Source organism: Amblyomma maculatum, chromosome 5 (genome assembly GCF_055883805.1).
Source record: "Amblyomma maculatum isolate TAMU_Amacu chromosome 5, ASM5588380v1, whole genome shotgun sequence".
NCBI lineage: Eukaryota > Metazoa > Arthropoda > Arachnida > Ixodida > Ixodidae > Amblyomma > Amblyomma maculatum.
Genome location: NC_139348.1, coordinates 43,590,981 through 43,618,025, shown reverse-complemented (window position 1 = coordinate 43,618,025; position 27,045 = coordinate 43,590,981). Strand labels below are relative to the sequence as shown.

General features: G+C 47.3%; 1 protein-coding gene across 6 annotated transcripts in view; it reads left to right on the top strand.

The window, feature by feature from the left end:
- Window positions 1-10,124: 10,124 nt before the first annotated feature.
- The window catches only part of LOC146188191 (uncharacterized), an 87,255-nt gene continuing 70,334 nt past the window's right edge, over window positions 10,125-27,045 (top strand). For 3 of the 6 annotated variants that reach the window (XR_014707489.1, XR_014707487.1, XR_014707490.1), the window contains exons 1-2: window positions 10,158-10,272; window positions 17,294-17,358. Coding sequence is in view for 2 of the 6 variants with exons in the window: in XM_084603667.1 (XP_084459793.1) it covers window positions 10,217-10,272 (56 nt within the window). In the remaining 4 variants the exon portion in view is untranslated. Of the gene's footprint in view, window positions 10,273-17,293; window positions 17,359-27,045 lie in introns of all 6 variants that reach the window. The other 3 variants (XM_084603667.1, XM_084603669.1, XR_014707488.1) reach the window with 3 other exon arrangements.

Below are 27,045 nucleotides of genomic sequence, written 5' to 3'. Positions count from 1 at the left end.
TCACAAAAGGTAGAATTCATCAACCAGCAGCTGAAATTTTGAAGGCTTTTGATCACTCTAAAAACGCACGTTCGATTAAACTTTTGTGGGTCCCCGCTCACGCGGGTCATCCTGGGAACGAGGCGGCGCATCAGTATGCCCGAGGATTCGTCGTAGACCAGGAGGTGCGTTACCCCGAACTAAGATCGGCTCGCGAGAGAGATAACGAATTGGTACAAAAATAAGGCTGAAATATCCAGAACCCCATCCAAATCTCAGCAAATTACAACAAACACTACTCAGAAAACTTCAGACATACATGCTTTAATTCATATAAATTAGCACAACGGTATCCAGGCCAATACCGCCCCTAATGTTCCCTTTGCGGTGATCAGAGGGCAGATCTAGAGCACATCATGTTTAAATGTGAAAACATGCAACCGCCGAAGGGCCCGCAGATTACCAATTCGGAACAGTGGGAAGCCGCATTGCTTAGCTCTGATCTAGGCCGGCAACACGTCATAACGGTCTGGGTCAAGGAGGTCATCGAGTGCCATCGAGCGACGACCACCCCAGGGATGGCTTGAGGAGAAGCGTCCTCTCACGAAGAAAGAACACATCCATTTCTCCTCAATATAGTTTTCTCCGCCTCCGCCATATGCATCCTCATTATCTGGTAACCCTCGTGAGCTGGAACCCTAACTGAAACCTCCCGGTTTAGACGGCGGCCCTTCTAGCCCGCATCGCAATAGGCTGATTCCTCAGGTAGTCAGCCTATTGCGATGCGGGATAGAAGGGCCGATGTATACATCGAACGGCCATAGAGACCCCGTTATCTGGAGACAGAGATCCCCTCCTCACTTAAAAGGAGCTCTCTGAGACTCCCAGACTAAGCAGATGGATCTATCCACCACCAGATAGGTCCCTAACATCCTCAAAATGCAGAGCCTGGCGAAAAATTCAGGCTAATCGTTTCTTTCCTCGTGTTACTCTGCATAATGAGTTGACAAGTGACCCAGAGGCTGGCAATCTCTGCAATGTACCTCTGAGTCATAATCATCTAATCTGGCAATACCCCGATTTGCCTGGAGCTAAAGAAACGGATCCCCTTGATCAAACTACCTGGGAGTCCAACATCCGCAACCCAAATGCGGATGAACAAAAGATCGTCCTACGTCTAGCGAGGAGACTTCAAGACCTTCTCTGCGGTCACGGCGCAGGAGAGCCGGCAAGGACCCCCCCCCCCCCCCCTGGATGAGTCCCAGCCCCGATGTCAATGTCGGTGTAAATAAAGTTTTCTCTCTCTCTCTCTCTCTCTCTACCATATGCATACAGCAGTATGCATATGCGCATCTCTGATTGATTGAACTTGCTCAAAGATCGCAGAAATTTGTTCACTGTAGTGGACAGAATGTAGTGAAGAGTCAAGGCCACAATGGTTTGTAACTTCGTTAGGACTAGGCAAAATCTGGCACTTTTTATACGCGACTGTAATATCATGCCACCGCTGCGGCTTTTTCTAGTTCTAAGGCAGAACAACAGTTTTTATAGCCGTGCAGCTCTAGCATCTTTTAATCGGGTTGGTACCGTGTATCAGTGAGCATTAATCTAGTAAAATCGAAAGAAAATTGTTTCAGTAGGAGAACGATTTTTTTCTTGATCCACAGTGGTTTCACACTTTATGCTTTAACATGACGTGCTGTGGGAACGCGATATTTTTTGTTTCCATTGAGCGCAGAACTTCAAAAACGGGATAAGTGTCATGTTGTGAAGGCAATCTTGCGATGCACTTGAAGTTTGCAGTAAGCAATTTATTTAACGACCGGGATACTGACGGCATCACTGTGCCAGCAGGCACGTAACTACCAATTAAGTAGCTAGGTAATAGCGAGTAACCCAAAACTGTTCGCAGTCGTATTGCCATGTGCCCGATTCTCTTTTAAAGAGAAAGCATTACTTCGCTGTGTTCGCAGATTTCTGTCCGCGGACCGTGTCCGCAGGCCGTGTCCCCAGACCATGTCCGCAAAATTGTGTCCGCAGCAGTTGTGAGTAACTGAGAAGTGGTAGAGGTTAATGAGTGGTGTCAATAATATAGTGTGACGTATTGTTGTGGCCGAAAAAATAATTAAGCCAATAAGATAATTAGGTAATTAATTAGAGTACCTCACAGAAAAGGAAAGGCGCAGTATCTGCCACACTTGTTCTGTGGACACCTGAACCGCGTAAGAAAAGGGAGGAAGGTGGGAGTTAAAGAGGAAAGAGAGAAAGGGGTGCCGTAGTGGATATGACGTCAAGGATGGGATGTCACGCAACCGGAAGTAGAACCGACAAAAAGGACATAGGAAGGGATTGCCGCGCAATTTGAAAGTACCACAGACTAAAATGGGCAAACAAGAAGTGAATTAAGCAACTAGAAACAACCAGAAGTAACCAACAGCAGCATCCTTGCTTTCGCATTACTTCAATGCAGATTGTACAGTGCTCTTTATTTTTCATTTTAAGTACATATTGCTGTTAGGTTCGGGACATAATGTTCCCCTAAGGAATCAGCGACATTTATTGTGATAATGATGGGAGTGTGTTCGAGCTGTGAGAGGGACATTATTTCGCACAGTTCGCCCATGAAATGGAAAGTCTACCCAAAGGTTCATGCAAGAAGAGAATTAACAATACGAAAAGCATTCAAAGGACACGAAATGCACTATCAAATGACACGAAATGCACTATGCAAGAACAGGTGCGCTTGAAACAATTGGAAACCTTGCCTCATTGTTTCTCACCTACAGGTTAATGCAGCGTCACATCATAGTCAATAATGGAAACAATAGAAGACTAGGAACTGGAAGAAAAAGCGCTTCGAGTTTTCCAGGTGTATTCCCTGCCTAATTTTCCAGAGACTCCAAAACAAGGAAAAAAGAAGTTTGTTGCAGCTACGGGAGAACGCGCAGTGTTCCAACAAAGAGCGCAACTTTGCAGCGCCAGCCAAAAAGGAAGTTGAGGGAGTTATGCTATGCGGAGTGCTCTTCCTCAGAGGAAGCGCGCTCTGAAGGCACGCCGCACATGACTCTCGCTTACTTTTTATGATATCACGATAAGAGCAAGGACAAGGTCGCAAGGACGCATCCGTGCGTCAGCCAGCTTAAATTCGCCGCCGAAGAGGAGCGACGCTGATCGTAGCGCCACCTCTCAACCTCGCGCCTGCTTCGCAATCCACCAAGGCTCCAAGGCTATCTTGGCAAAAAATTACGAGGGACTTCAGAGACTAAAGTAGTGAAAGGCGAAAGCCTAAGAAGTCTCATCTTGTCTAGCGTTCCTGCCATCTGCAATCGCACATTTGAACGCGCGCCAAAGAACGCCACGCGACAGGAGTCATGGCGTACTATCCAAACGCACACTTGTCGGAGGAAGTGTGACAGATACTGCGCCTTTCCTCCAGAAGTCTCATCTTGTCTAGTGTTCTTTCCATCTGCAATCCCACACTTCAACGCGCGCCAAAGAACGCTACGCGACAGCCGCCGCAAAAGCGGGACACACTTTGTCCACTACAATATCAGCCATTAAAAGCTCACCTTAAACAATTACCCATTATTACGTTACTTCCTAATGCGGCATTTGAGCGCAGCTCGTCACCTGTTTCCCCTTTTGAATAGATTGAGGCAAAGACTTCGAGCAAGACACGTGTGCACAATTACAGAGAACGTTTTAATTGTTTTCACACGTATTCCTTCAAAACACACTCCACTAACAGTCCTTGGCTTGGCTGTCATAGAAGAAGCTTTGTGGCCGGAGAAATGAAGAGAGCAATTGAGTTATCGGGAGGTTGTGGGAAGCAGGGCGTGGGCCCATAGGAACGTTGAACGACGAGCATATAGCAGGGACTTACTGATATCGCTGATGCCGCTAGCGAGTGAAGCGAGTGAGAACGGGATGCACGCACCGTGATCCACTGATAGCGAGCTGGCGTTTCGGCAACCGGAGAGCACCCTCGCCGCCACGCAGGAAGAGGGGGGACGCCCTCTTCCCCTTTCTGCATGGCGGCAACGGTGTTCTACGCAGTCATGTTGTCTTGTCTCGCTAGAGGCGGCAGCGGCATCAGTCAGTCGCTGCTAGCGCTGCCTCCGGCGACCCCCCCACCCCCTTCTTTTCCACATGTTCTCCGGTTGCTACGCGCGCTCGTGCCCCCATTGTTCGCCGCTAAGTGTACCTACCTCCCCCTCTTCTTCCTGCGAGGCTCCGGTTGCCGAAGCGCCGACACGAACTGGGTTGATGAAAGGGGGGCGGAGCTGGTTACGAGGCCGACGCGGCCGACGCCGACGCGAAACCCAGGAACGGGCGCCAAAGAGCTGCGCTCTAAAACGGCGATGAGTGAAAGAAATACGCTAGGTCTGGGTTCCAGGTCACTGCGGCCTTTTACAGAATAAAATGGCAGACTTCTTGGCTAAATCAGCTCTTGATGCACCTGTTACATTACCATCCCTAATTTTGTAACGTAACGTTACAGAGAAGGCGCTCTGGCACTCTGGCACCGAAGAACACCAACAGCCAGTCAAGGCAGCACAAAAGCCGAGCACCGTATTGCTTCGTCATCTTCTTCGAATCGCCCGTTCAAATCTTCGTCGTCTATGAATGGCATGTGTCATTGTCCCCCTTCTTGGCAGCATCGCCTCGATTCTGCAAATGCTGTTTGATGCGATGAGCTGACAGATAGTATGCTAGGTTGGTATGGGATACCACAGCACAAAACGGGGCGCCATCAGTCTCAAGATTAGTCAGCGGGGCGATCGTGGTAGGGTTTTATCCGGACGACGTGCACATCAGTGAACTTGCGTCGTCGGCGGCTTGAGGGATCTTGGGTCGCGGATTCAACTTCATAAGCAACGTCGCTGAGGCGGCGGAGGACACGGTATGAGCCGAAGTACCGACGCAGCAATTTTTCAGAGAGCCCACGATGACGAACGGGCGTCCAAATCCAGACAGTCTCCAGGCTCGTAGGCAGCGAAGCGCATCCCTCGCTGTAACGGTCAGTGTCTAGTTGCTGTTGTAGGTATATGCGCTGTCTTGCCAGCTGCTGCGCTTCTTCCGCACGCTGAGTAAAACTAGCAATGTCCAGGTCAAGCTCATGTTCGTCGTCGGTGTATACGGGCAGCATTGTATCCAGTGGAGTGGTCACCCGACGGCCGAAGACAAGCTCGAAGGGTGTGAGCCGCGTCGTCTCCTGAAGTGCCGTATTATATGCGAACGTGGCATATGGGAGAATTTGAACCCAGGTCTTATGCTCTATATCCAAGTACATAGACAGTACGTTGGCCAGAGTTCTGTTTAGCCGTTCCACCAAGCCATTAGTTTGCGGGTGGTATGCCGTGGCCCGTCTATGGCTAGTATGTGTAAGGTTCAGTACAGCCTTAGTCAGGCGGGCCGTAAAAGCTGCCCCGCGGTCGGTAATGATAACAGCCGGAGCGCCATGACGCAACACGATGTCGTGGACAAAAAACTCTGCTACCTCGGTAGCAGTTCCATTTGTGAGCGACGCGGTTTGAGCATATCGGGTCAAGTAGTCTGTCGCGACAACAATCCAATGCTTTCCATTAGTTGACTTGGGGAAAGGACCAAGAAGATCCATTCCCACTTGTTGGAATGGAGTTTGCGGTGGAGCGATCGGCTGAAGAAATCCAGCTGGTTTCACGGTTGGAGTCTTTCGGCGTTGACAGTCGCGGCAGGTTTTAACGTAGGATCGTACTGAAGGTAATAATTTCGGCCAATAGTATTTCTCCCGAATTCTTGCAGGCGTACGACTAACTCCCAAGTGGCCGGTGGACGGTTCGTCGTGACAAGCTCTCAAGATGTCAGGCCGTAGGTGCGTAGGTACTACGAGTACAAATGTCTCTCTTGATCTTTCAAAATTGCGCTTGTAGAGAACTACACTTCGTAAAGCGTATGACTGCAAGCCACGACGAAAAACAAGCGGTACTCTACCACCGCGTCCTTCCAGATAATCGATGAGCGGCGCCAGCTCCGGGTCCTTGCGTTGAAGGTCAGCCATATGGGATTGAGTAATGGCCCCAATAAAGGGAAACTCGTCGGCGTTTTCTACTGCAGGGGAGTCCAATGGCGCGCGTGATAAGCAATCCGCATCTTGATGTTTATGTCCTGACTTATAGACAACAGTAACGTCATACTCTTGAAGACGGAGGCTCCAACGAGCGAAGCGTCCAGACGGGTCTTTAAGGCTTGCCAGCCAGCACAAGGAATGATGGTCGCTGACAATACGGAAGGGTCGTCCGTACAAATATGGTCGAAACTTGGTGACGGCCCAGTTTAGCGCAAGGCACTCCTTCTCCGTTGTCGAATAGTTCGCCTCTGATCGTGAGAGTGTTCGGCTCGCGTAGGCGATAACCCGTTCTACTCCGCTTTGCCACTGAATGAGTACCGCGCCGAGGCCAACGTTGCTGGCATCAGTATGTACGTCTGTTGCGGCGTCTCCATCGAAATGAGCGAGTATTGGGGGTTTGTGTAGGCGGCTTCTAAGCTCCTGGAAGGCTTGCTCTTGATCGTCTCCCCACAGGAAGGGTATGTCATCTCTGGTTAGTGCTGTCAGTGGTTCAGCTATCTTAGAAAAATCTTGGACGAAGCGTCGATAGTACGAACAAAGACCTAGAAATCGTCGAAGTGCCTTTTTGTCGGTGGGACGTGGAAAATTTGACACTGCGGTAGTCTTCTCGGGATCAGAGAGAACGCCCTGTGCACTGACAACATGGCCGAGAAAGCGTAGTTCCTTGAAAGCAAAGTGGCATTTCTCAGCCTTGATCGTTAGTTGCGTGCCTTTGAGTGCTTGAAGCACGATGCGCAACCTGTCCAAGTGTTGCTCGAAAGTAGGCAAGAAAATACCGACATTATCTAAGTACACCAAGCACGACTGCCACTTGAGACCTTATAAAACCGTGTCCATCATACGTTGGAACGTGTCCGGTGCAGAGCAAAGACCAAACGGAAGCACCCTAAACTCGTATAGGCCGTCGGGCGTCACAAATGCAGTCTTTTCTCTGTCTCTGATCCACTTCGATTTGCCAGTATCCGCTTTTGAGGTCTAATGAGGAGAAGTACCTGGCATCGCGTAGTCGGTCGAGGGCATCATCAATCCTGGGCAGCGGATAGACGTCCTTTTTGGTCACGTTATTTAACTTTCGGTAATCGACACAGAATCTCAAGGTCCCATTTTTTTTACAAGGACCACTGGCGACGCCCATGGGCTCGTCGAAGGCTGGATCACGTCGTCCGCAAGCATTGTAACGTGGTCTCATCGGTGATGATGCGGTGCTTGGCGACAGGAGTACGACCGACCTTAGAGCCTGTGGCGAAGCAGTCTGCAAAATCGCTCAGAAGAGCCGAGAGAAGATTCCTTTGATCGGGCCTCAAGTCGGGGCTAATTTTAACGGTTTGCAGAGGATGACAAGGTGTGGCCTCTTCTTTAGGGTTCGCTCCGGCGGTGTATAAATGAGGTAAGGCAGTAACATCGTGAAGGACGGCAACAGCCGTGTTCTTGGCGAGATGCCGCATCTCCGTAGCAAAATTTGTCAGGAGGACAGTAGCACAACTGTTCTGGAGTTGTACGAGTCCTCGAGCAACGGCTAATTCATTCTCGAGTGGTAGCGGAAGGTGCCCATCCGCGATGCCCTCGTAATCGTGGAACAAATCATGCTTTACAAGAGCCAGCACACTAGAACGTGCCGGAACTCTCACGTCATCGTCAACTGTACGCAAAACGTTCAGACCCGGATCTTCGTGTTAAATGCGCGCCACGGCTCGTTTCGTCGAAAAGGAAACACGCGCTTCTTTCAGGTCAATGACAGCGCCGTTGGTCTGCAGGAAGTCTAGACCAAAGATCAAGTCTTTCGAACACTCAGGAAGCACGATAAATTCTCCGACATACACAAAACCACGGATGCCGACTCGCGCTGTGCGCTTGCCTGCAGGTTCAATCAAGTGACTTCCCGCCGTACGAATTTTCGGGCCGGACCAATTTGTCAAAACTTTCGTCAATTCTCGGGCGAGACCACGGCTCATTACAGAATAATCGGCACCAGTGTCGAGTAACGCGGTGACATCCACTCCATCAATCGTTACACACAAATCGGAGGTAGTATGCCGGATGCTGTCGCTACCTGACACAAGTGAAATCTCGTCGGGTCGGCCTGACGATGACGGAGGATCTTCACATTTCCCGACATCAGCGACCCTGCCTCCGCAGGCCGCTGGTATTAGTTTTCCCGGCCAGGGCTGGGAGAGCGGCGTCGGGAAGAGTGGGGACTTGTCGAACGGTTGCTCGTCGGGGACGTAGACCGACGTTCTTGGTAACCGGATGTGACGGGGTACTCGCGCTGCAAGGTCGCATGCAATCTCAGTAGGCCGTTCTGCATTCCGAGGGTAGAGGTCCTCCGAGGCATTTGAGGACATGACACGCCTTTTCAAGCGTGCAGACCCACAAATGCCAGAAGATAAGAAGCTGCGTCACCTGATGCGGGGCGTTAAACAAGAACTTTTCGCGGGACTTGTGCGCAGTCCACCGCGCACTGTGGCAGAGTTTCTCAGTGAGGCAGCGACCATGGAGACAACGCTGCAACACCGAGCCCGTCAGTATAACCGTGATGTGAACATCATTGAGTCCGACGCTCCGCCTGTGCAGGTCGGCAGCGACATGGACGCATTACGAAATCTCATCCGTTCTGTCGTGCGGGAGGAACTGCAAGCGCTCCGGATGCCTTGCAACACAACACCTTTTCCTTCACTGCCTGAAGTCATCCGGGACGAGGTGCGCATGGCGGCTGAGCAAGTTGCTGACGTTCCCCAGCAGCGCGTTTCCCACCAGACGTTCGACATGAGGCCCACCTACGCGTCCGTCCTACGTAAGGCTCCCCCGCCAGACCATAGTATCAACGCCGCAGCTCCAGCAATGGAGCCGCAGGGTCCTCGCATGGAGCACCGTATTGCTTCGTCATCTTCTTCGAATCGCCCGTTCAAATCTTCGTCATCTATGAATGGCATGTGTCAATATCATCATTTTTGCAATGTCCCGTTTTGACCGCAATCAACACATAGCCGCCTCCTGCAATGATTTCTTGTTATCTAGAGCAGACTAGCAACATCTCATGCACTTATGGAAACTTCGGTCATGTCATTCACGGCAATGTCAAGTTACGATGACTTTAATGCAATGTATCGCCCCCCCCTCCCCCCCCCCCCTCTCCTTAACCTTTACTTATGCAGAGGCGGGTTCAGTCCCATAAACCTTTGTGAGGCTGAGATGAAAATATAGAGAATTTCCTTTACATTGTTGGTCTCACTTCTCTCCTTCGGTGCGAGTGCAAGAGGATTTGCGTTGCCTCAAATTTGTCATCATTTACATAACTACGTAACAGCTAAGAATAGATTCCCTTGCTAATTGTATTCTAAATTTACAAACTTCTAAATTTTTGGTCCGTACTTTTCCCTTTCATTCACTTCTGTGATCTTTAATACTATGTTTTTGCTCAGTTCATAATTGAGTGCACTACACTACTTCTTTAGCTGTAATACATTTGGCAGTCCACACTGAACCTTGGACAATCCCCCTTCGCGGGTATGTGCCCTTCATCGGAGAAGAATAAGAAGCCGTAAATGATCCCTGAGCATCGAATTGACCTTGATATGTCCACATCGTACTTTGGGTATTTCAATACGAAATCCTTACAAACAAAAATAAAGTGTTACACGCAAGAAGGAACGAAAAAGAAAGTGAGCTCATAACGGAACTAGGCACTGAACCCGCATTGCTTTCGCGTTTTCGCACTTAGGGAGACTTAAGTGCACCCATGTAATTTTTTATTTCTCGATGAAAAAGATTCGACAACTCTGGAGCGCTTAGCGTAGAATTAGCGCTTAATGCATATATAGCGTGGGTTTGCGAATTTATTAACTAGTTTGTTCTGAGCGCTCATCCTAATTACACACACGTGTGCATATTATTGTTCCTCTTTCTATGCCTTGTGCACTGTTTAATATTTCCTCTAATCTAGCTCTACCGGAGATGACAGCTTGTGATCGATATCGCTTTTTTTATGATGATATTAACCACCGATCGCTTTTGAGATTTTTTCTTCAAACAAAAATTGTTCCTTAGCATGGTATAAAAAGACCTACCGAGTTGTGCTAGAATACGTTTTAGGGCACCGTCATAACAGTTGTGGCTGTCGCAGACAGGAAGATGAAGTTCACTTTGTTCTGCTTCCTTATCGTGTTGGAAATTTTCAGTACTGTGCAGTAAGTACAAGTCACATTGTAAACTCTGTATTTCTGGCTTGGTTTCCTCGTGAATAAATAGCATAAGGCATTACAAAGTAAAGGCGGGCAAAGTAGAATTCTTAGAAAATAGAATATAAAATAGAATAGAATAGAAATAGAGCAAACATTCAAATTACAAGAGACTCTCTCAGGAGAGAAAATTATATTTTTCTTCGTTTTCTATCGACGGGTCCTAGAAGACCGGGCGTTATTCGTATACCACTACGACGTGCAGTTGTGAACAAAGATAATATTTTGAGCATTTTCGAAAACTTTCAAACTAGACAAGAGTTATGCTCTCATTCTGCTATTTCAGATAATATTTTGGTGCAATAATGCGCTTTCTTGTTCTAGGAGTTAACTGGGCGCAACTGGCACTCGTTTTTTTATCGTTTATTGATGGGCTATTTCAATCGCATCCATCTTCCGATTGATCTGAGATGTTGAAAAATTGCTGTCAATTTCAAGAGATAAATTCGGGGGAAGGAGGGTGGGGGGGGGTTGTATCAATGTATATTTTTATAAGCGACAGCTAGGACATCGAGTCACAATGATGGCTCAATTATGAGCGTTTTCAGCCAGTGCAACTCTAGGAAACGCCAAAAATATTACGTGATTTTGGAGCAATGCGGTAGGAAGATTTGTACGCTTTGGTGGAATAAGACACAGAAGAGGTTTATTTTTTCGATGTTTGCCGGGACAAACCAGGCCGACAAAGTAAGCTCTCGAAAAGGGCATTGTTCGCCCGAGCTTCGAAATCTCACGACTCTAATATAGACGTCTACAAAGGTTTTTCCCTCCTATCAATATTTAAAGGAACGATTCTGGTCTGTGTAACGCCAAGTACCATCTGTCGATCAAACCAACTGAATCGCAGCTAATTGCCTGGCACCTGCGAAAGAAATCGGCATTCCAGGATGGCATGGCTAAATAAACACTTCCGGGGATAGGTGGAGTTTGCAATAAGTGATTTTCTTAGTCGAGTCAAAGTTGTTACTTGTGAAAATAATAGTATTCAATGCATACTCTCCCCCCTCCCCCCCCCCCTTACACTCACACACACACCACTCCAAAGCAGCTCGATAGAAGCTTGTCGACAACGTCTCACATTTAACCCCACAGGCGCGAGCGTTATGGAAGGTACCTGCTTCAACTTTTCGGGGCGTTATTCTCCTTTGCTAATTTCAAGTTGCATTAGCCGTAGAAGGTTACCAAAAGGTATTTATTAGGCTATGTAGTTCCAGAGAGATGCACGACTATGGTTTTCGGATATTAGTTTAAGCAGAAAGGCGACGCGAAAAACGCCTTTATGCGTGTGAAAAATTCTTTCAAGTAGAGGAGAGGCTTTATGACGCAGCCAAACCAGTGTGCTGAAATTATTTGAATTATCTTTACATCAGCTTGTTCTGTCATCCGAGGGACACAAAAGCGAGCAGGGCGAACATTTGTGTCTACTGCTGTAAGATGGTGAAAATATCGGAGCTTTTTGGACACCGTGCTTCGTTGTTGTCAAGTAGTGGTCGCCAACAAAGTGGTCGCCAACAAGTGGTGGTCGCCAACGAAGTGCGGACGGCAGTACATTATAGTGAATAGTTATTTTTTAAAATTTGTGTCTCATTTAATCATGAAAGCCTGAATGATCGCCAGTGCTTTCATGCAGTGTCAAAGAAGCTTTTGGCTAAATATTTCTACCGGCACACACTCTCACTTCATAATGGGATAAATTTGGTTGTACACTCCGTAAAAACTGTGACGCGGTCTTCCCGCTAAGTTCATACAAGTTTTAGTGCAGAAAAATGATCGAAGTTGAAAACTGAAATATATATTTTTTGGTTGTACGCGGTTAGTGTGCCAGCGCTCTTTTCCATATGCTACCTCGTAGGGCACGTTGCGTAGCAGTGGGCCAGGTGGACGACCATTGCATAACGAGAGGGTATAATTGCATGAATGGGACGAGGTGTATCGACGAAAAAGAAAGAGTGGCTAAGAAAGATATTTCCTGATATCGAAGGATCATAGCACAGATTGCTACAAATTCCACTACTGCTCTGAATGCGCGTCGCTAGTCTGTGGCCTGGAAATGGCAGGTGCGCCGCAGACTTGTGTGACCAGTGACGTATGCCTCGACTGGGTACCATGTGGTACTGGCGCTTCCCCACAGTAACTCTGCGAGATCATCACGCCTTCTAGGGCACAAGGACCAATTCTGAATAGTCTGAAAATGCCACAGCATCCTTGTGCCAGGACGCGCATCCACGACAGAAGGCTGTGGAGCCTGCTTGGAGCCATGAAGCAGACGGCGTTGACTTAACGTCTTTTCTCAGCCAAGTGGCCGAACAGAGGACACTCCGTATAGCCTACACATGGAAAGAAAGTAGTAGGACGCTTAATTTTGGCTGCTATGATTAGTGCTGCGGTCCTGACGCATCGTTACTGGACACGGCACGCGCGCGTATCTTTTACAGCGTAGGCGCTTTGTCAGATATTTTAGAATGTCTGGTAGCATCGAGTAAACGGTCTCACAGCGGCGTCTGACGAAGCGTGGTACAAAACATTGCCAAGATTTGTTGTCATATTGCAGTTTCACGAAGTCTTACTGAACTTACCGTTGATTGTGGCAAGGGTATCGGCCACCTGAGATGCTCTCTGCAACATACAGGCTACTACCACCGATGTACGGCGCGCATCGACGTCGGCTTACGTGCGGTAAAGCAGGAACCTCACTGGCATACGCCTCTTGCGCACTGAGATCGGCCGAAGCGAGCCGCTCGTCTTGAAGAGTCCATGCTCTCCTCTCCTCTGTTGACTGTTCGTGGTATATGCGCATATCCCAGTGCCCGCAACGGCCAAGCTCTTTGTGCCTGTGGCGCTGCGGCCAGGGCTTTGTTCAATTATTCCCATACAGTCACGTTGCGCGGCTCTGCCGAATTCTATGAATCTTGATTTCGAGATCTGCTGCTGAAACTTCGATTGTTATATGCATTGCAGAGCTGACCGACGTATCAATAAATAATTTTCCATGATCAATCTGGCTCTTGTTTACCTGAACTGTTCTTGGCTTCCTCGGAGAACAGTTATTGTCTCTATAACGTATTGTAATCAGCCGCATTTCATATTTTAAGATTGCTACAATATGACAATAATTTGGCCATGACTATGACAATGCGTCGAGATTGCCGTGGATATTCTTAGGGATAGCCATAATTATGGCTAGTCATAGTCATAATTCTTTATCGTCATTGCCAAAGTTAGTACTAGTCATAGTAACAGTTAGTCAGTCATCATATTTATAATTCTTCCTCGTCATTGTCGTGGTTAACCATAGTCATAGTAACGATTAGTCAGTCATAGTTAGTCATAGTCACTTGTTCACTGTCATAGGCATAATCATAGTTGTGGACAATCGTAGTTATTCATAATGCAAAGTCATAGCTATAGTCATATAGCTGGTAATGATACTCATAGTCATTGGTTTCATATATTTCAGTAGTCATTATCATGATCATAATCAGTCATGGCTATTCATTATCATAGTCTGTTACAGTCATAGTCATAGTACTGATTAGACATCGTCACAGTCATAGGCGATCTTTGCATAATCAATGTTGGTCGCAGTCATGGTTAGTCACAGTCATGTTTACCTACTTATAGTCATGGCCAGTTATGCATAATCATAATTATTTATAGTCACAGTTGTAGTCCGTCATAGTTATAGTCCGTCATAGGTGAGGGGGAGGGCAGAAGAGTTCAGGATCTCGCTACAGAATAGGTTTTCAGCTCTAACTGAGGATGGCGACATTACCCTAGAGGCAAGGAACAATAATTTCAGAGATATCATTACTGAGTGCGCGGTAGAAGTAGGCGGTAGGATAGTTAGAGAGGATACCGGTAAGCTGTCTAAGGAGACGAAAGATTTGATTAAGAAACGCCAGAGTATGAAAGCTTCCAATCCAACAGACCAGATCGAATTGGCCGAGATATCAAAGCTAATCAATAAGCGCAAGGTGGCCGATATTAGGAAGTATAATATGGAGAAAATTGAGCATGCTGTAAAGAACGGGGGAAGCCTTAAAGCGATAAAGAAGAAATTGGGCATAGGCAAAAACCAGATGTATGCGATAAGGGACAAGGCGGGCAACGTCATCACTAATATGGACAAGATAGTCAAAGTAGCCGAGGAGTTCTATACAGATCTCTACAGTAGCCAAAGTAGTCAGGACCGTTATGAGATTGGCGGTAGGGAAAAACAGTCAGACGTTCCACCAGTGACGAAGGAAGAGGTCAAGAAAGCACTAGAAACTATGAAAAGGGGGAAATCAGCTGGAGAGGATCAGATAACTACAGATTTGCTGAAGGACGGGGGGGATATCGTGCTAGAAAAACTGGCCACCCTGTATACGCAGTGCCTGGTGTCATCGACGGTACCGGAAGCATGGAAGAATGCAAACATTATCCTCATTCACAAGAAAGGGGACTCTAAGGACCTTAAAAATTACAGACCAATCAGCTTACTGTCTGTTACGTATAAGGTATTTACTAAGGTAATCGCTAATAGAATCAGGACAACCTTAGACTGCAATCAAGCAAAGGATCAAGCAGGGTTTCGGAAACGGTACTCTACTATCGATCATATCCATACCATCAATCAGGTGATAGAAAAATGCTCGGAATATAACCAGCCCTTATACATAGCATTCATTGATTACGAAAAAGCATTTGACTCAGTTGAAACCTCGGCGGTGATGCAGGCATTGCGAAATCAGGGGGTAGACGAGCCGTACGTGAAAATACTGGAAGATATATATAGTGGCTGCACAGCAACCATAGTTCTACATAAAGAAAGCAACAAAATTCCCATAAAGAAAGGTGTTAGGCAAGGAGACACAATCTCCCCAGTACTATTCACAGCATGTTTAGAGGAAGTATTCAGAGACTTGGAATGGGAGCAGTTAGGGATAAGGGTAGATGGAGAATACCTCAGTAATCTGCGATTTGCTGATGACATTGCCTTGCTAAGCAACTCGGGGGATGAACTGCAAATAATGATTGATGACCTAGACAGGAAAAGTAGAAAGGTAGGCTTGAAAATCAATATGCAGAAGACTAAGGTAATGTTCAACAGCCTCGGGAAGGAACAGGAGTTTACATTAGGTAGCGAAATACTGGAAGTAGTAGGCGAATATATCTACTTAGGACAGGTAGTAACCGCAGATCCGGATCATGAAAAGGAAATAACAAGAAGAATAAGATTGGGATGGAGCGCGTTTGGCAAGCACTCGCAGATTATGACTAGCAGCTTACCGGTATCGCTCAAGAGGAAACTATACAACAGTTGCATCTTGCCTGTACTCACCTATGGGGCTGAAACGTGGAGGCTAACCAAGAGAGTTCTACTTAAGTTGAGGACAACCCAGAGGGCTATGGAACGAAAAATGGTAGGGGTAACATTAAGAGATAGAAAGCGTGCAGAGTGGGTCAGAGAAATAACTCAAGTTAACGACATTCTAGTGGAAATTAAGAAGAAGAAATGGACATGGGCAGGACATGTAGTGCGAAGAGAGGATAACCGATGGTCGCTGAGGGTAACAAACTGGATTCCAAGGGAAGGAAAGCGTAGCAGGGGGCGGCAGAAAGTTAGGTGGGCGGATGAGATTAAGAAGTTCGCAGGGGTCAAGTGGATGCAGCTAGCACAGAACCGGGTTAAGTGGAGAGATATGGGAGAGGCCTTCGCCCTGCAGTGGGTATAATCAGGCTGATGATGATGATGATGATGATGTAATTAAAACATTTGAGTGGCACCTACTCCGTTGAGGCGTCTACCGAGACTGACCTGTACATATTTTCCTAGATAGATAGATGGATGCGCTATAGAGCAAACTGCGCTTAGGGTGCTTCGATGTAGCAGCGCTGGCAATAGGTATCCTAAAATGCCTCTCTAGAGCCAAGAAGCATGCCTCAAAGTGATGCACGCCTTCTGTAAGAAGTGTTGGTTCATTGATTGAGCGGTCGTTAATAGTGTGTTTGGTTGACTGTATGATTAGATTCCTGAATGATAGAAGCGTGGCGTAGACGAATATTGTACTTGCGTAGCTCAGTTTGAGCGCCTGGGATCTAACATATGGCAGGTGCTAGTGGGGCATCGTCCTTTGATGATGTACCAGCCGCGAGCAATAATGAAGGGGCTACGTTTGTGTGTCTTCTTGGGGTGGTGAGACTCTACTACCACCAAGACTTGGCAAGACGGATGCCGAGAATTTTAGCAGAGAATAACGATCTATATGAGGGAGGCTAGACGGTTCAAGCGAAGGCACGATGCCAAGCTACGAGCATTAGGAGTGGGCCAATGAATGAACATCCTTCTCGTCTGCTCTAATGAAGAGCTCAAGCGGAGCACGAGATCATGGCCACTCATAGGCTCCATTGTTCTCGTTGTTGGCGGCGAACTTGAAAGACACGTCGGAGGAGACTCGCACGTTGGAACCCGTATACAGGACTTAGTTTATTACCTGCGTGAGGCTAGGCTGTTATGACTACACGAATCAGAATACGTAACGAGAGCGATAGCGCAAAAATGATCGAACAACATCCTTGGTCGGTGATATTGAGCATAGTTCACTCTAATATACGGACGATATGTATCATCATCATCATCATCATCATCATCAACCTGACTATACCCACTGCAGGGCGAAGGCCTCTCCCATATTTCTCCAATTAACCCGGTTCTGTTCTAGCTGCATCCAATTGACCCCTGCAATCTTCTTAACCTCATCCGCCCACCTAACTTTCTGCCGCCCCTTGCTACGCTTTCCTTTCCTTGGAATCCACTTTGTTAACCTATGTGACCATCGGTTACCCTCTCTTCGCACTACATGTCCTGCCCATGCCCATTTCTTCTTCTTAATTTCCACTAGAATGTTAGTAACTTGAGTTATTTCTCAGACCCACTCTGCACGCTTCCTATTTCTTAATGTTACCACTACCATTTTTCGTTCCATAGCCCTCTGCGTTGTCATCACCTGAAGTAGAACCCTCTTGGTTAGCCTTCACGTTTCAGCCCTATAGGTGAGTACAGGTAAGATGCAACTGTTGTATATTTTCTTCTTGAGTGATACCAGTAAGCTGCTAGTCATAAACTCCAAGTGCTTACCAAATGCGCTCCATCCCAATCTTACTCTTCTTGTTATTTCCTTTTCACGGTCCGGATCTGCGGTTACTATCTGTCCTAAGTAGACATACTCGCCCACTACTTCCAGTGCTTCGCTACCTAACGTAAACTGCTGTTCCTTCCCGAGGCTGTTGAACATTACCTTAGTCTTCTGCATATTGATTTTTAAGCCTACCTTTGTACTTTACCTGTCTAGGTCTTCAATCATTATTTGCAGTTCATCCCCCGAGTTACTTAGCAAGGCAATGTCATCAGCAAATCGCAGATTACTGAGGTATTCTCCATCTGCTCTTATCCCTAACTGCTCCCATTCCAAGTCTCTGAATACTTCCTCTATGCAAGCTGTGAATAGTATTGGGGAGATCGTGTCTCCTTGCCTAACACCTTTCTTTATGGGAATTTTGTTACTTTCTTTATGTAGAACTATGGTTACTGTGCAGCCACAATACATATCTTCCAGCACTTTCACGTACGGCTCGTCTACCCCCTGATTTCGCAATGCCTGCATCACCTGCCGAGGTTTTAACTGGGTCAAATGCTTTCTCGTAATCAGTGCTATGTATAAGGGCAGATTATATTCCGAGCATTTCTCTATTACCTGGTTGATGGTATGGTTATGAGCGATAGTAGAGTACCGTTTCCGAAAACCTGCTTGGTCCTTTGCTTGATTGCAGTCTAAGGTTGTCCTGATTTTATTAGCGATTACCTTAGTAAATACCTTATACGTAACAGACAGTAAGCTGATTTGTCTGTAATTGTTAATGTCCTTAGTGTCCCCTTTCTTATGAATGAGTACAACGCTCACATTCTTCCACGGTTCCGGTACCGTCGATGACACCAGGAACTGTGTATACAGGGTGGCCAGTTTTTCTAGCACGATATCCCTGCGTCCATTAACAAATCTGTAGTTATCTGATCCTCTCCAGCTTATTTTCCCCTTTTCATAGTTTCTAATGCTTTCTTGACGTCGTCCTTCGTCACTGGTGGAACGCCTGACTGTTTTTCCCTCCCGCCAATCTCATTACGATCCTGACTACTTTGGCTTCTGTAGAGAGCTGTATAAAACTCCTCGGCTACTTTGACTATTTTGTCTATATTAGTGATGACGTTACCCGCCTTGTGCCTTAATTATCGCATACATCTAGTTTTTGCCTATGACCAATTTCTTTGTTACCGCTTTAAGGCTTCCCCCGTTCTTTACAGCATGCTCAGTTTTCTCCATGTTATACTTCCTTATATCGGCCACCTTGCGCTTATTAATCAGCTATGATATCTCTGCAAATTTGATCTGGTCTGTTGGATTGGAAGCTTTCATACTCTGGCGTTTCTTAACCAAATATTTCGTCTACTTACACAGCTTACCTTTATGCTCTCTAACGATCGAACCGCCTACTTCTACAGCGCCTTTAGTAATGATATCTCTGAAATTATTGTTCATTGCTTCTAGGGTAATGTCGCCATCCTCGGTTAGAGCTGAATATCTATTCTGTAGCGAAATCCTGAACTCTTATGCCCTTCCCCTCACCGCTAATTCATTGATGGGTCTTTTTTTCTTACTAATCTGTTGCGTGTCTTCTTTAGATTTAGGCTAAAACGGGACCTCACCATCCTGTGGTCACTGCATAGCATTTTCTACATCTTGCATAATGGCGGGGGTTGAACACAGTATCAAGTCAATTTTATTTTTAGTCTCCCCGTTAGGACTTTTCCATGTCCATTTCCGGTTCTTCCGTTTGCTGAAGAAGGTATTCATGATTCTTAAGTTATTGCGCTCTGTATAGGATTCTTTGAATTGGCAGCAGCCTCGGTCACGTATAGATCTGAATGCATCCAAATGATGCGTCGTGAATGCTCAGCTTGCCTGTGCGCCACGTGGCCGCTTAATGACCTTCTTGCTGTGCAGTTCCATATGTATTTTTCTAGCCATCTGCCGAGAAAGCATGCCGCCAGCTTTTCGCCTAAAGGTACAAGTAATGATTTAGCATTATGAAAAGCGGAGGACTTCCATCTATATTTAATGTGCAACATTTTTCGCGGACACTATGGACAACATGATGCGGACACTATGGACAACATGGACGATGTCTGGGCGCGCCCAGGGCCGCTGGGGTGGGGTCGTGCCGTCGGGGAAGACTTAGGTAAGCGGTTCGATGCGCCCGCCGAAAGACATTGCATGGGACGAAGTATCAAAATCTGATTTAATGCTAACATTTTGCTCTCAAAGATCTGAACAGTGAGGTATAGCCTCCTAAAGGACCACCGGCCACTCTAAAATCGAAAATATGCTGTAATCTGACGTTATCAGGTGTTAACATCTGCGAATTACTAAGTTACAGGTATCAAGATCAATCTACACTGCCATACTCTTCTCTTTCATTTCCGTCTCCGAAGACTCTCTCTGCTGCCTGTTCGAGTAGCCTCTGCAAGTGAAATATGGCTTCCTCCTCCGATTTTAGCAGGAGGCGTACAGTTGGGTGGAGTACGTCAGAGGACGACGTCATGGCCTCGTCAAGGAAGAAATTGTTCTTTCTTGGTTTTTACTACTCGAGTATTTCCCGAATGTAGGGAAGTGGAACTGCCTGTCGATCTTTTATGCGAAAGTCACGAAGGGAGCTTTCTGCAGCCTGTGCGTTTTGTCTTTCATCGGGCTGCCTGAATTTCAAGTGTGGCAGAAGCGCGAACAAGCGGCTCTTTATAGACAGTTTGCAGCCAGTAGTTCAACTCTTTTGCAACAGGTGGCGCCACTAGGACGGCCGTCATATTATACTCGCATGTAATGGTATCCATCCGGAAGTTGATGCAGGCGCAAGCTCTGAGGTTTAGAGATAACAGTGGCCGGGTGAATAAACCGGCGGTGGAAACTAGCAAAAAACGACTGGAAGATTGGTGGCCTAAAAGCAGAGAAGTGACATAATGTTAGTAATGTAGGAACAAAAATTTAATAAATTGAATGATGGTTTAGTTACCCATTCGAAATCAATAATTAAGATATATAGGGAGAAAAATGAGCGTGATGGCTACTTCTACCACCCCGTTTCAAAGGGGATGCTCCTATATTCCGTCCATCCATCCATCCATCCATCCATCCATCCATCCATCCATCCATCCATCATCGTTGGCCTTCGGAACGCACCGGCGCGCAGTGCGGACTGCTGTTGTGCATCCTGCGTAAAAATGCCGGCTGACTTTTAAACAGCGCTGCTTTGAGGCAGGTGTCATCTGTATAGTCGAAGTATTCTGCGAGGAAGTAGAGATAATGACCCTGTTGTTTACTGGCGGAAGAACAGACGATGCTTTCTACATAAGGTGCACATCATTGCCTAAGCCACTGTTTTTCTCAGAGATGTATCACGAGTTCATGTCCCTTTTTGGGACAAAAAAGCGCCTGTGAATTGTAAAGAAAGGCTATACATCACGCACCAGCTCATTTTAGCACCGGCAGTAGCCATGGGAATGCGAGAACGACCCTGACGTTTTCTGACGAATTGTATATTGCGTCTTTGCACTGCTGCCGCGTAATTTTCGCAGGACGTTACGAGATACCTTGACGTTGCTATTAATGTCTATGCAGTTATAAGAATTAATTGTGTAGAGAATGAAACTCAGTGTGATCAGTCAGTGAATCTGCTTACTTTAATTAGGTACTGTTCCCAAGGATATGCGGGATCAAATATGGGCCTCGGCGGCTGCTTTTCGATGCAGCCGAAAACCCAGGAGTCCGTGTGCTTTGCGATATCAGTGCACATTAAAGAACCCCAAGAGTGTTTGAATTTCCGCGGTCCTCCACTCACAGCCTGAGTCGCATTAGGGCGTTAAACCTCACAAACAAAACCAGACTTTAATTAGACAAGCACTGCGGCAATACATGTAATGACTGCTGCTTTTATAAAACTAATGCAATGGCCAATGATGAAATTTACCATGATAAGATTTTTTATATCCCCGCTTGTTTGGGCTGCCTACTGTGGGTTCTGAATTCCGGTGCAGTTTCAGTCACCTTCGGCCGAGCGCAGGTGAACGCCGCTGAGCGCCTGATGCGGCCATCAAGCAGCGTAATAGTCTTTTGAACCAGGGACGTTTACAGGAGGTAAAATTATAACTTATCGATTGTCTGGGATTACACGTGCGTCGATATTGAGCAGTGAATATAGTTCACAATGTTAAGGGAACATTCCTAATGCGTCTCAGCCAGGGCGGTCTGAACATGCGTTCGCCCTGTGCGCAAGAAAATAAAAAGAAAAGTTTGAGGGGTAAATCAGTTTGTAATCTATTCAGTTTTACAGATACTCCCGTTTTCCACAAATAACGCTGGAGAAAGAATTGATAAAAAAAAACAAATAAAGCAAGTCGACGGCTGATGCAAGCAAGTCATTTTTAGCACCTACACATACTATAGGCATTCAAATGAAGTTTTTTGGATGTCTACAAGCTCGTTGTCCTCAGCGATAGCGCGTACGATTCACCGTGCAGCTGAGTACCAGTGTTCGAATCCCGGCCTCGGCGGCCGCTTTTCGATGGAGGCGAAAAGCAAGGCGCCCGTGTGCTGTGCGATGTTAGTGCACGTTGAAGAACCCCAGGTGGTCTAAATTTCCGGAGTCCTCCACTACGGCGTCTCTCATAGCCTGAGTTGCTTTGGGACGTTAAACTCCACAAACCAACCAAAATCTGAGTACCAGTGCGCCGGAAGCCGTCAAACCAGAAGGCCAGAAGGCCGGCGATGACAGAAGGGTCACATGATCAAATATGGCAGCGCCCATGCGCTCGCGCTGCAAAGGGTCTATACGGCATTCCGACCAGCGCGCTTTAGTGCGTTTGGTTCTTTTCTATGTTCGTGGTCTCTCGAGTATATGAGACAGCGTTAAAAGACAAATAACACTGTGAAATGTACATTGGATAAGATATAAAATTACTGTTTTTTGTGGGTGGTTGCATTCGTGTGTGAAAACGAAAGGCGCGATGGAAAAGGTTGTGCAGGCGAAGCGATGACTTCTTGTGTGCGTTTTTACACCCATCTTGTTTTTTTTTTGTCCTTCCTTGAATGAACACAGTCTCAGCATAAGTTTTTGCTGTGGCTACACGTGATAGGTGCTTCTGAGGGAAGTGCGCATTTGTGTTTTGTTTTCTGGCTACCTCTACTTCTCAATTCTTTGTTGCGAGCTCGGCCGGCTGATATGATTCTGTGTAGGTGTCCGGTAGGCAATAGTGCAGGCTTCGCTGTAATATGTACTACAAGTACGCATCCATACATCAGAAGTGCGTCTTCAGCAGGGCAGACCACACAGCTGCATACATCAACTGTGAACGGCAGACATGAAAAAATGACGACAAAGCCACCGCCCTCTGGTTAACCAGTTACAAACACATGACAGATTCTGCTTAGCAACTCTAAAAAAAATGCTTCGTCGGCACAAGCGCCCGCAAGGCACTCTTATATTTTATTTCACATGTGTCGTGTATAATAAGACAGGAACACCGACTTAGACCACTTAAATTTTCTTTCACGTGCACTGCATGCAAAACCACAGTAACAGATATAATTTGTGGAGAGGGAACAACGGTTCAGACCTTTTGAGCAGAACACTGAGCAATGATACCATGCCAGTACGGAACATAGCCTTCTTGCTCAGTGCAGCCTTAGTTAATCAGTACAGCTACAACAGCCTTACACTGCCGTAAAGCAGTTCTTTCTGAAGAGTATGTGCTAGCGTAAAATGCAAAGCAGTCCCCAAGCCAGAAGCAATACGGCAATAACTGAGAGACAGCACACCACAAAATGTGTGCATACCCTTGGTGCTGTTTTCTAACGTAAAAGTAGTTTCTGAGTGTCTGCAGATAATATCGAAACCCCAGTATATGCACAGTTTCTTTGCGGCTTTGATAATATATCAACAGAAATATTTTATGGATTACAAAGAGCTTGACGCCAAGCATCGTTTTACAAACTAATTTGAGTAGTGCTTCGTATAACTATTAAGCAAAAAAAAAATCTCTGGTGCACTTCCGACAAAGAGCAAAAAAACTAGCATGAAGGCGTATACGTAGAAGTTTACTTAGCATGTACGGTCAGCTAAATATTTCATTGCAAGTGAAATTAATTAGTTATTTATTAATGCAAAGGTTCTCCAGTTTTGAAGTGGTCACGCTCACTTGAGCACAAACCGATGGAAACTACATAAAAACTTTAATTTAATATGACTGGATCAAGATTTGGAGTGTCTACTGAAGTGGTGTCATTAAAATGAAGTGCAAGGATACAGAATTATTAGGAGTTTCAATGAGTTTAGTGCACATGTACTGTGATAGTCAGCACTTCAGCCATCAATATGCACCAGTGCGTTGGGCGACGAAGACAAAGAAGAAGTACGCTGGGCTCGCCGTTGCAAGGTCCTCTCCTCACAGCTCTCCATCTGAGCGTCAATAAACGCCCTATTACAATTGGCGGAGGTGCGGGGTACGATCCCATCCAAACTGGAACTGCGAAGCCGTACACTACGCTCTACAACCGCCATGCAAGATGAGTCCACTTCTACGCTGCCGGCCGTTCCACCCACGATCATCTGTTCTGGCGTCGTGCGCCAGCGTGACCCTTGCCTCTTCAGTGGCACGGCCGACCAAGATGTCGACGACTGGCTGTCATCGTATAAAAGAGTAAGCAGCTACAGCAAGTGGGATGACTCATACAAGCTCAGTAACGTCATATTCTATCTGACGGACGTGGCGAACCTCTGGTTTCGCAACCATGAGGTTGACCTGTCATCTTGGTCGACATTTAAAAAGAATTTCGCGGAAGTGTTCGGCCGCCCGGCAGTGCGTAAGCTTCGTGCCGAACAACGTTTGCACGATCGTGTTCAGCGCGCTGATGAGACCTTTACCAGCTACATAGAAGACGTTGTTGATCTCTGCAAACGAGTCGACCCGGCCATGCCGGAAGCGAACAAAATCCGCTACATCCTCGAGGGTATTTCTGAGGACGCCTTCCAGATGTTGGTGGTGAAAGATCCCACCAGCGTTAGTGAACTCGTGAAGCTTTGCCAGAGCTACGACGAGCTCCGCAAGCGGCGCGCTTCTAGGCGCCGCTCCAGTGTGTGCGACGAAGGCGTATCCGCATTAGCCCTGGGTGGTCCGGCAACTTCTGAAGGGAGCCCGCTGAATCAACAGATCAAAGATTTTATTCGTGAAGAGGTAGCACGTCAAATCTCACTCCTTCCCCATTTTCAAGACTCGGGCCGCCTCGTTCCTGAACTGGCTCCATCTTTGGCCCCTACTATACGCCATGTCGTGCAAGAACACGTCGCTGATGTCTTGCCGTCCAACCCCGTGCTGCCGCCTGTGACGGCACCTCTCACGTATGCCCAAGTAACGGCTAGGCCACCACCTTCGCAAAATGCGCCGAGTTTTTCTCCTCGTTGGATTTACGATCTGGCTACTGGCAGGTGCCAATGGATGACGCTGACCGCTCTAAAACTGCCTTCATCACATCAGATGGATTATATGAATTCAACGTCATGCCCTTTGGGCTTTGCAACACCCCGGCCACATTTGAACGCCTCATGGACACTGTGCTTCGTGGATTCAAGTGGCGAACCTGTCTTTGCTATCTCGATGATATCGTAGTCTTTTCTACCGATTTTCAATCCCACCTGCTCCGACTGAAGGACGTTCTCACTTGTCTCGCTACCACCGGCCTCCAACTGAATCTGAAGAAGTGCCGCTTTGCTGCTCGCCGACTAACTATTCTAGATCATGTCGTTTCTAAGGATGGCATTCTTCCCGATCCCACCAAACTTCGTGCAGTTGCCGAATTCCCACGCCCAAAATCACTGAAGCAGCTACGAAGTTTCATCGGCCTGTGCTCCTACTTTCGCCGCTTCATCTTAAATTTCGCCTCTATTATTGCTCCTCTCATCCAGCTCCTCTCCGGCAGCTCCGACCTCTCCGCATGGACACCTGCTTGTGATGACGCCTTCAACACTTTACGCCGTCTTTTGGTTTAGCCTCCCATCCTCCGCCAATTCGACCCAAATGCGCCAACTGAGATTCACACTGACGCTAGCGGTATTGGGATAGGCGCCGTTCTCACCCAACGCAAACCTGGTATCTGAGACTATGTGGTGGCGTACGCAAGCCGCACCTTGACCAAGGCAGAGTCAAATTATTCTGTTACGGAAAGAGAATGCTTGGCCATTATTTGGGCCATCGGCAAATTCCGTCCGTATGTCTATGGCCGACCATTTTAGGTGGTCACTGATCATCACGCTCTGTGCTGGCTGGCGTCCCTCAAGGACCCGTCCGGCCGCCTTGCTCGCTGGGCTCTTCGCCTCCAAGAGTATGACATTCGTGTAATATATCGCTCAGGCCTCAAGCATACTGACGCGGACGCTCTTTCGCGCTCACCGCTGCCTCCCTCTTCGTTGTCTGATGAGATCTGCACCTACGATTTGTCTTCGCTTGCCACTATCGACATGGCCACGGAACAGCAGCGCGACCCGTGGATATCTACACTTCTGGACTTTCTTTCAAGTCACTCTCCAGGTCGTTCGTCTAGGGCGCTAGCCCGCCAAGCTCACCATTTTTAAATTTGTGACAGGCTGCTCTATCGCCGCAATTACCTTCACGACGGAAGGAAGTGGCTTTTAGTCATCCCCCGTCATCTCCGCGCCGAAATTTGTGCTGCTTTCCATACTGATCCCCAGTGCGCCCACGGCGGAGTGTTGAAAACCTACACGCGCTTGCGTCTACGCTTCTTCTGGCGTGGAATGTACCGCTTTGTCCGCCATTTTGTCCGCTCTTGCCAGTGTTGCCAACGCCGAAAAACTCCTCTCAAGTCTCCTGCTTCATTGCAGCCGTTGCCCTTTCCTGCCCGTCCGTTTGATCGTGTCGGCATAGATCTATACGGTCCCCTTCCTACAACTTCAGCTGGCAACCGCTGGATTATCGTGGCAGTGGATCATCTGACCCGCTACACTGAGACATCACCACTGCCCTCTGCTTCCGCACGGGACGTGGCTGCCTTTATTCTGAAAAACCTAGTTCTTCGCCATGGTGCCCCTCGCGAACTGCTCAGTGATCGCGGACGCGTTTTCTTATCAGACGCTCTTGAGGCTCTCCTGAAAGAATGCCGCATCATGCACCGCACCGCTACCTAGTACCGCCCTCAGAAGAATGGACTGACAGAACGTTTCAACCGCACTCTCGGTGACATGCTGGCTATGTACGTGAACACCGACCATTCCAATTGGGACCAAGTTCCACCGTTTGTTACTTACGCATATAACACCGCGGCACAGACCACTACTGGATTCTCTCCATTCTTTCTCCTTTACGGGCGCGAGCCACCCTGTACCATGGACACACTTTTTCCCTACCGCCCTGACGTTTCCGAATCTTCCCCGCTATCCGATGCCGTCACATACGCAGAAGAATGCCGTCAGCTCGCCCGCTCTCTCACAACAGAAAATCAGTGGCAACAAAAATACCTCTGTGATATCGGCGAAGCTTCATCATATCTCCCGAACTCTCTGGTGTGGCTCTGGATGCCCTCCACAATCCCTGGCCTTTCAAAGAAATTTCTTGCTCGCTACCAC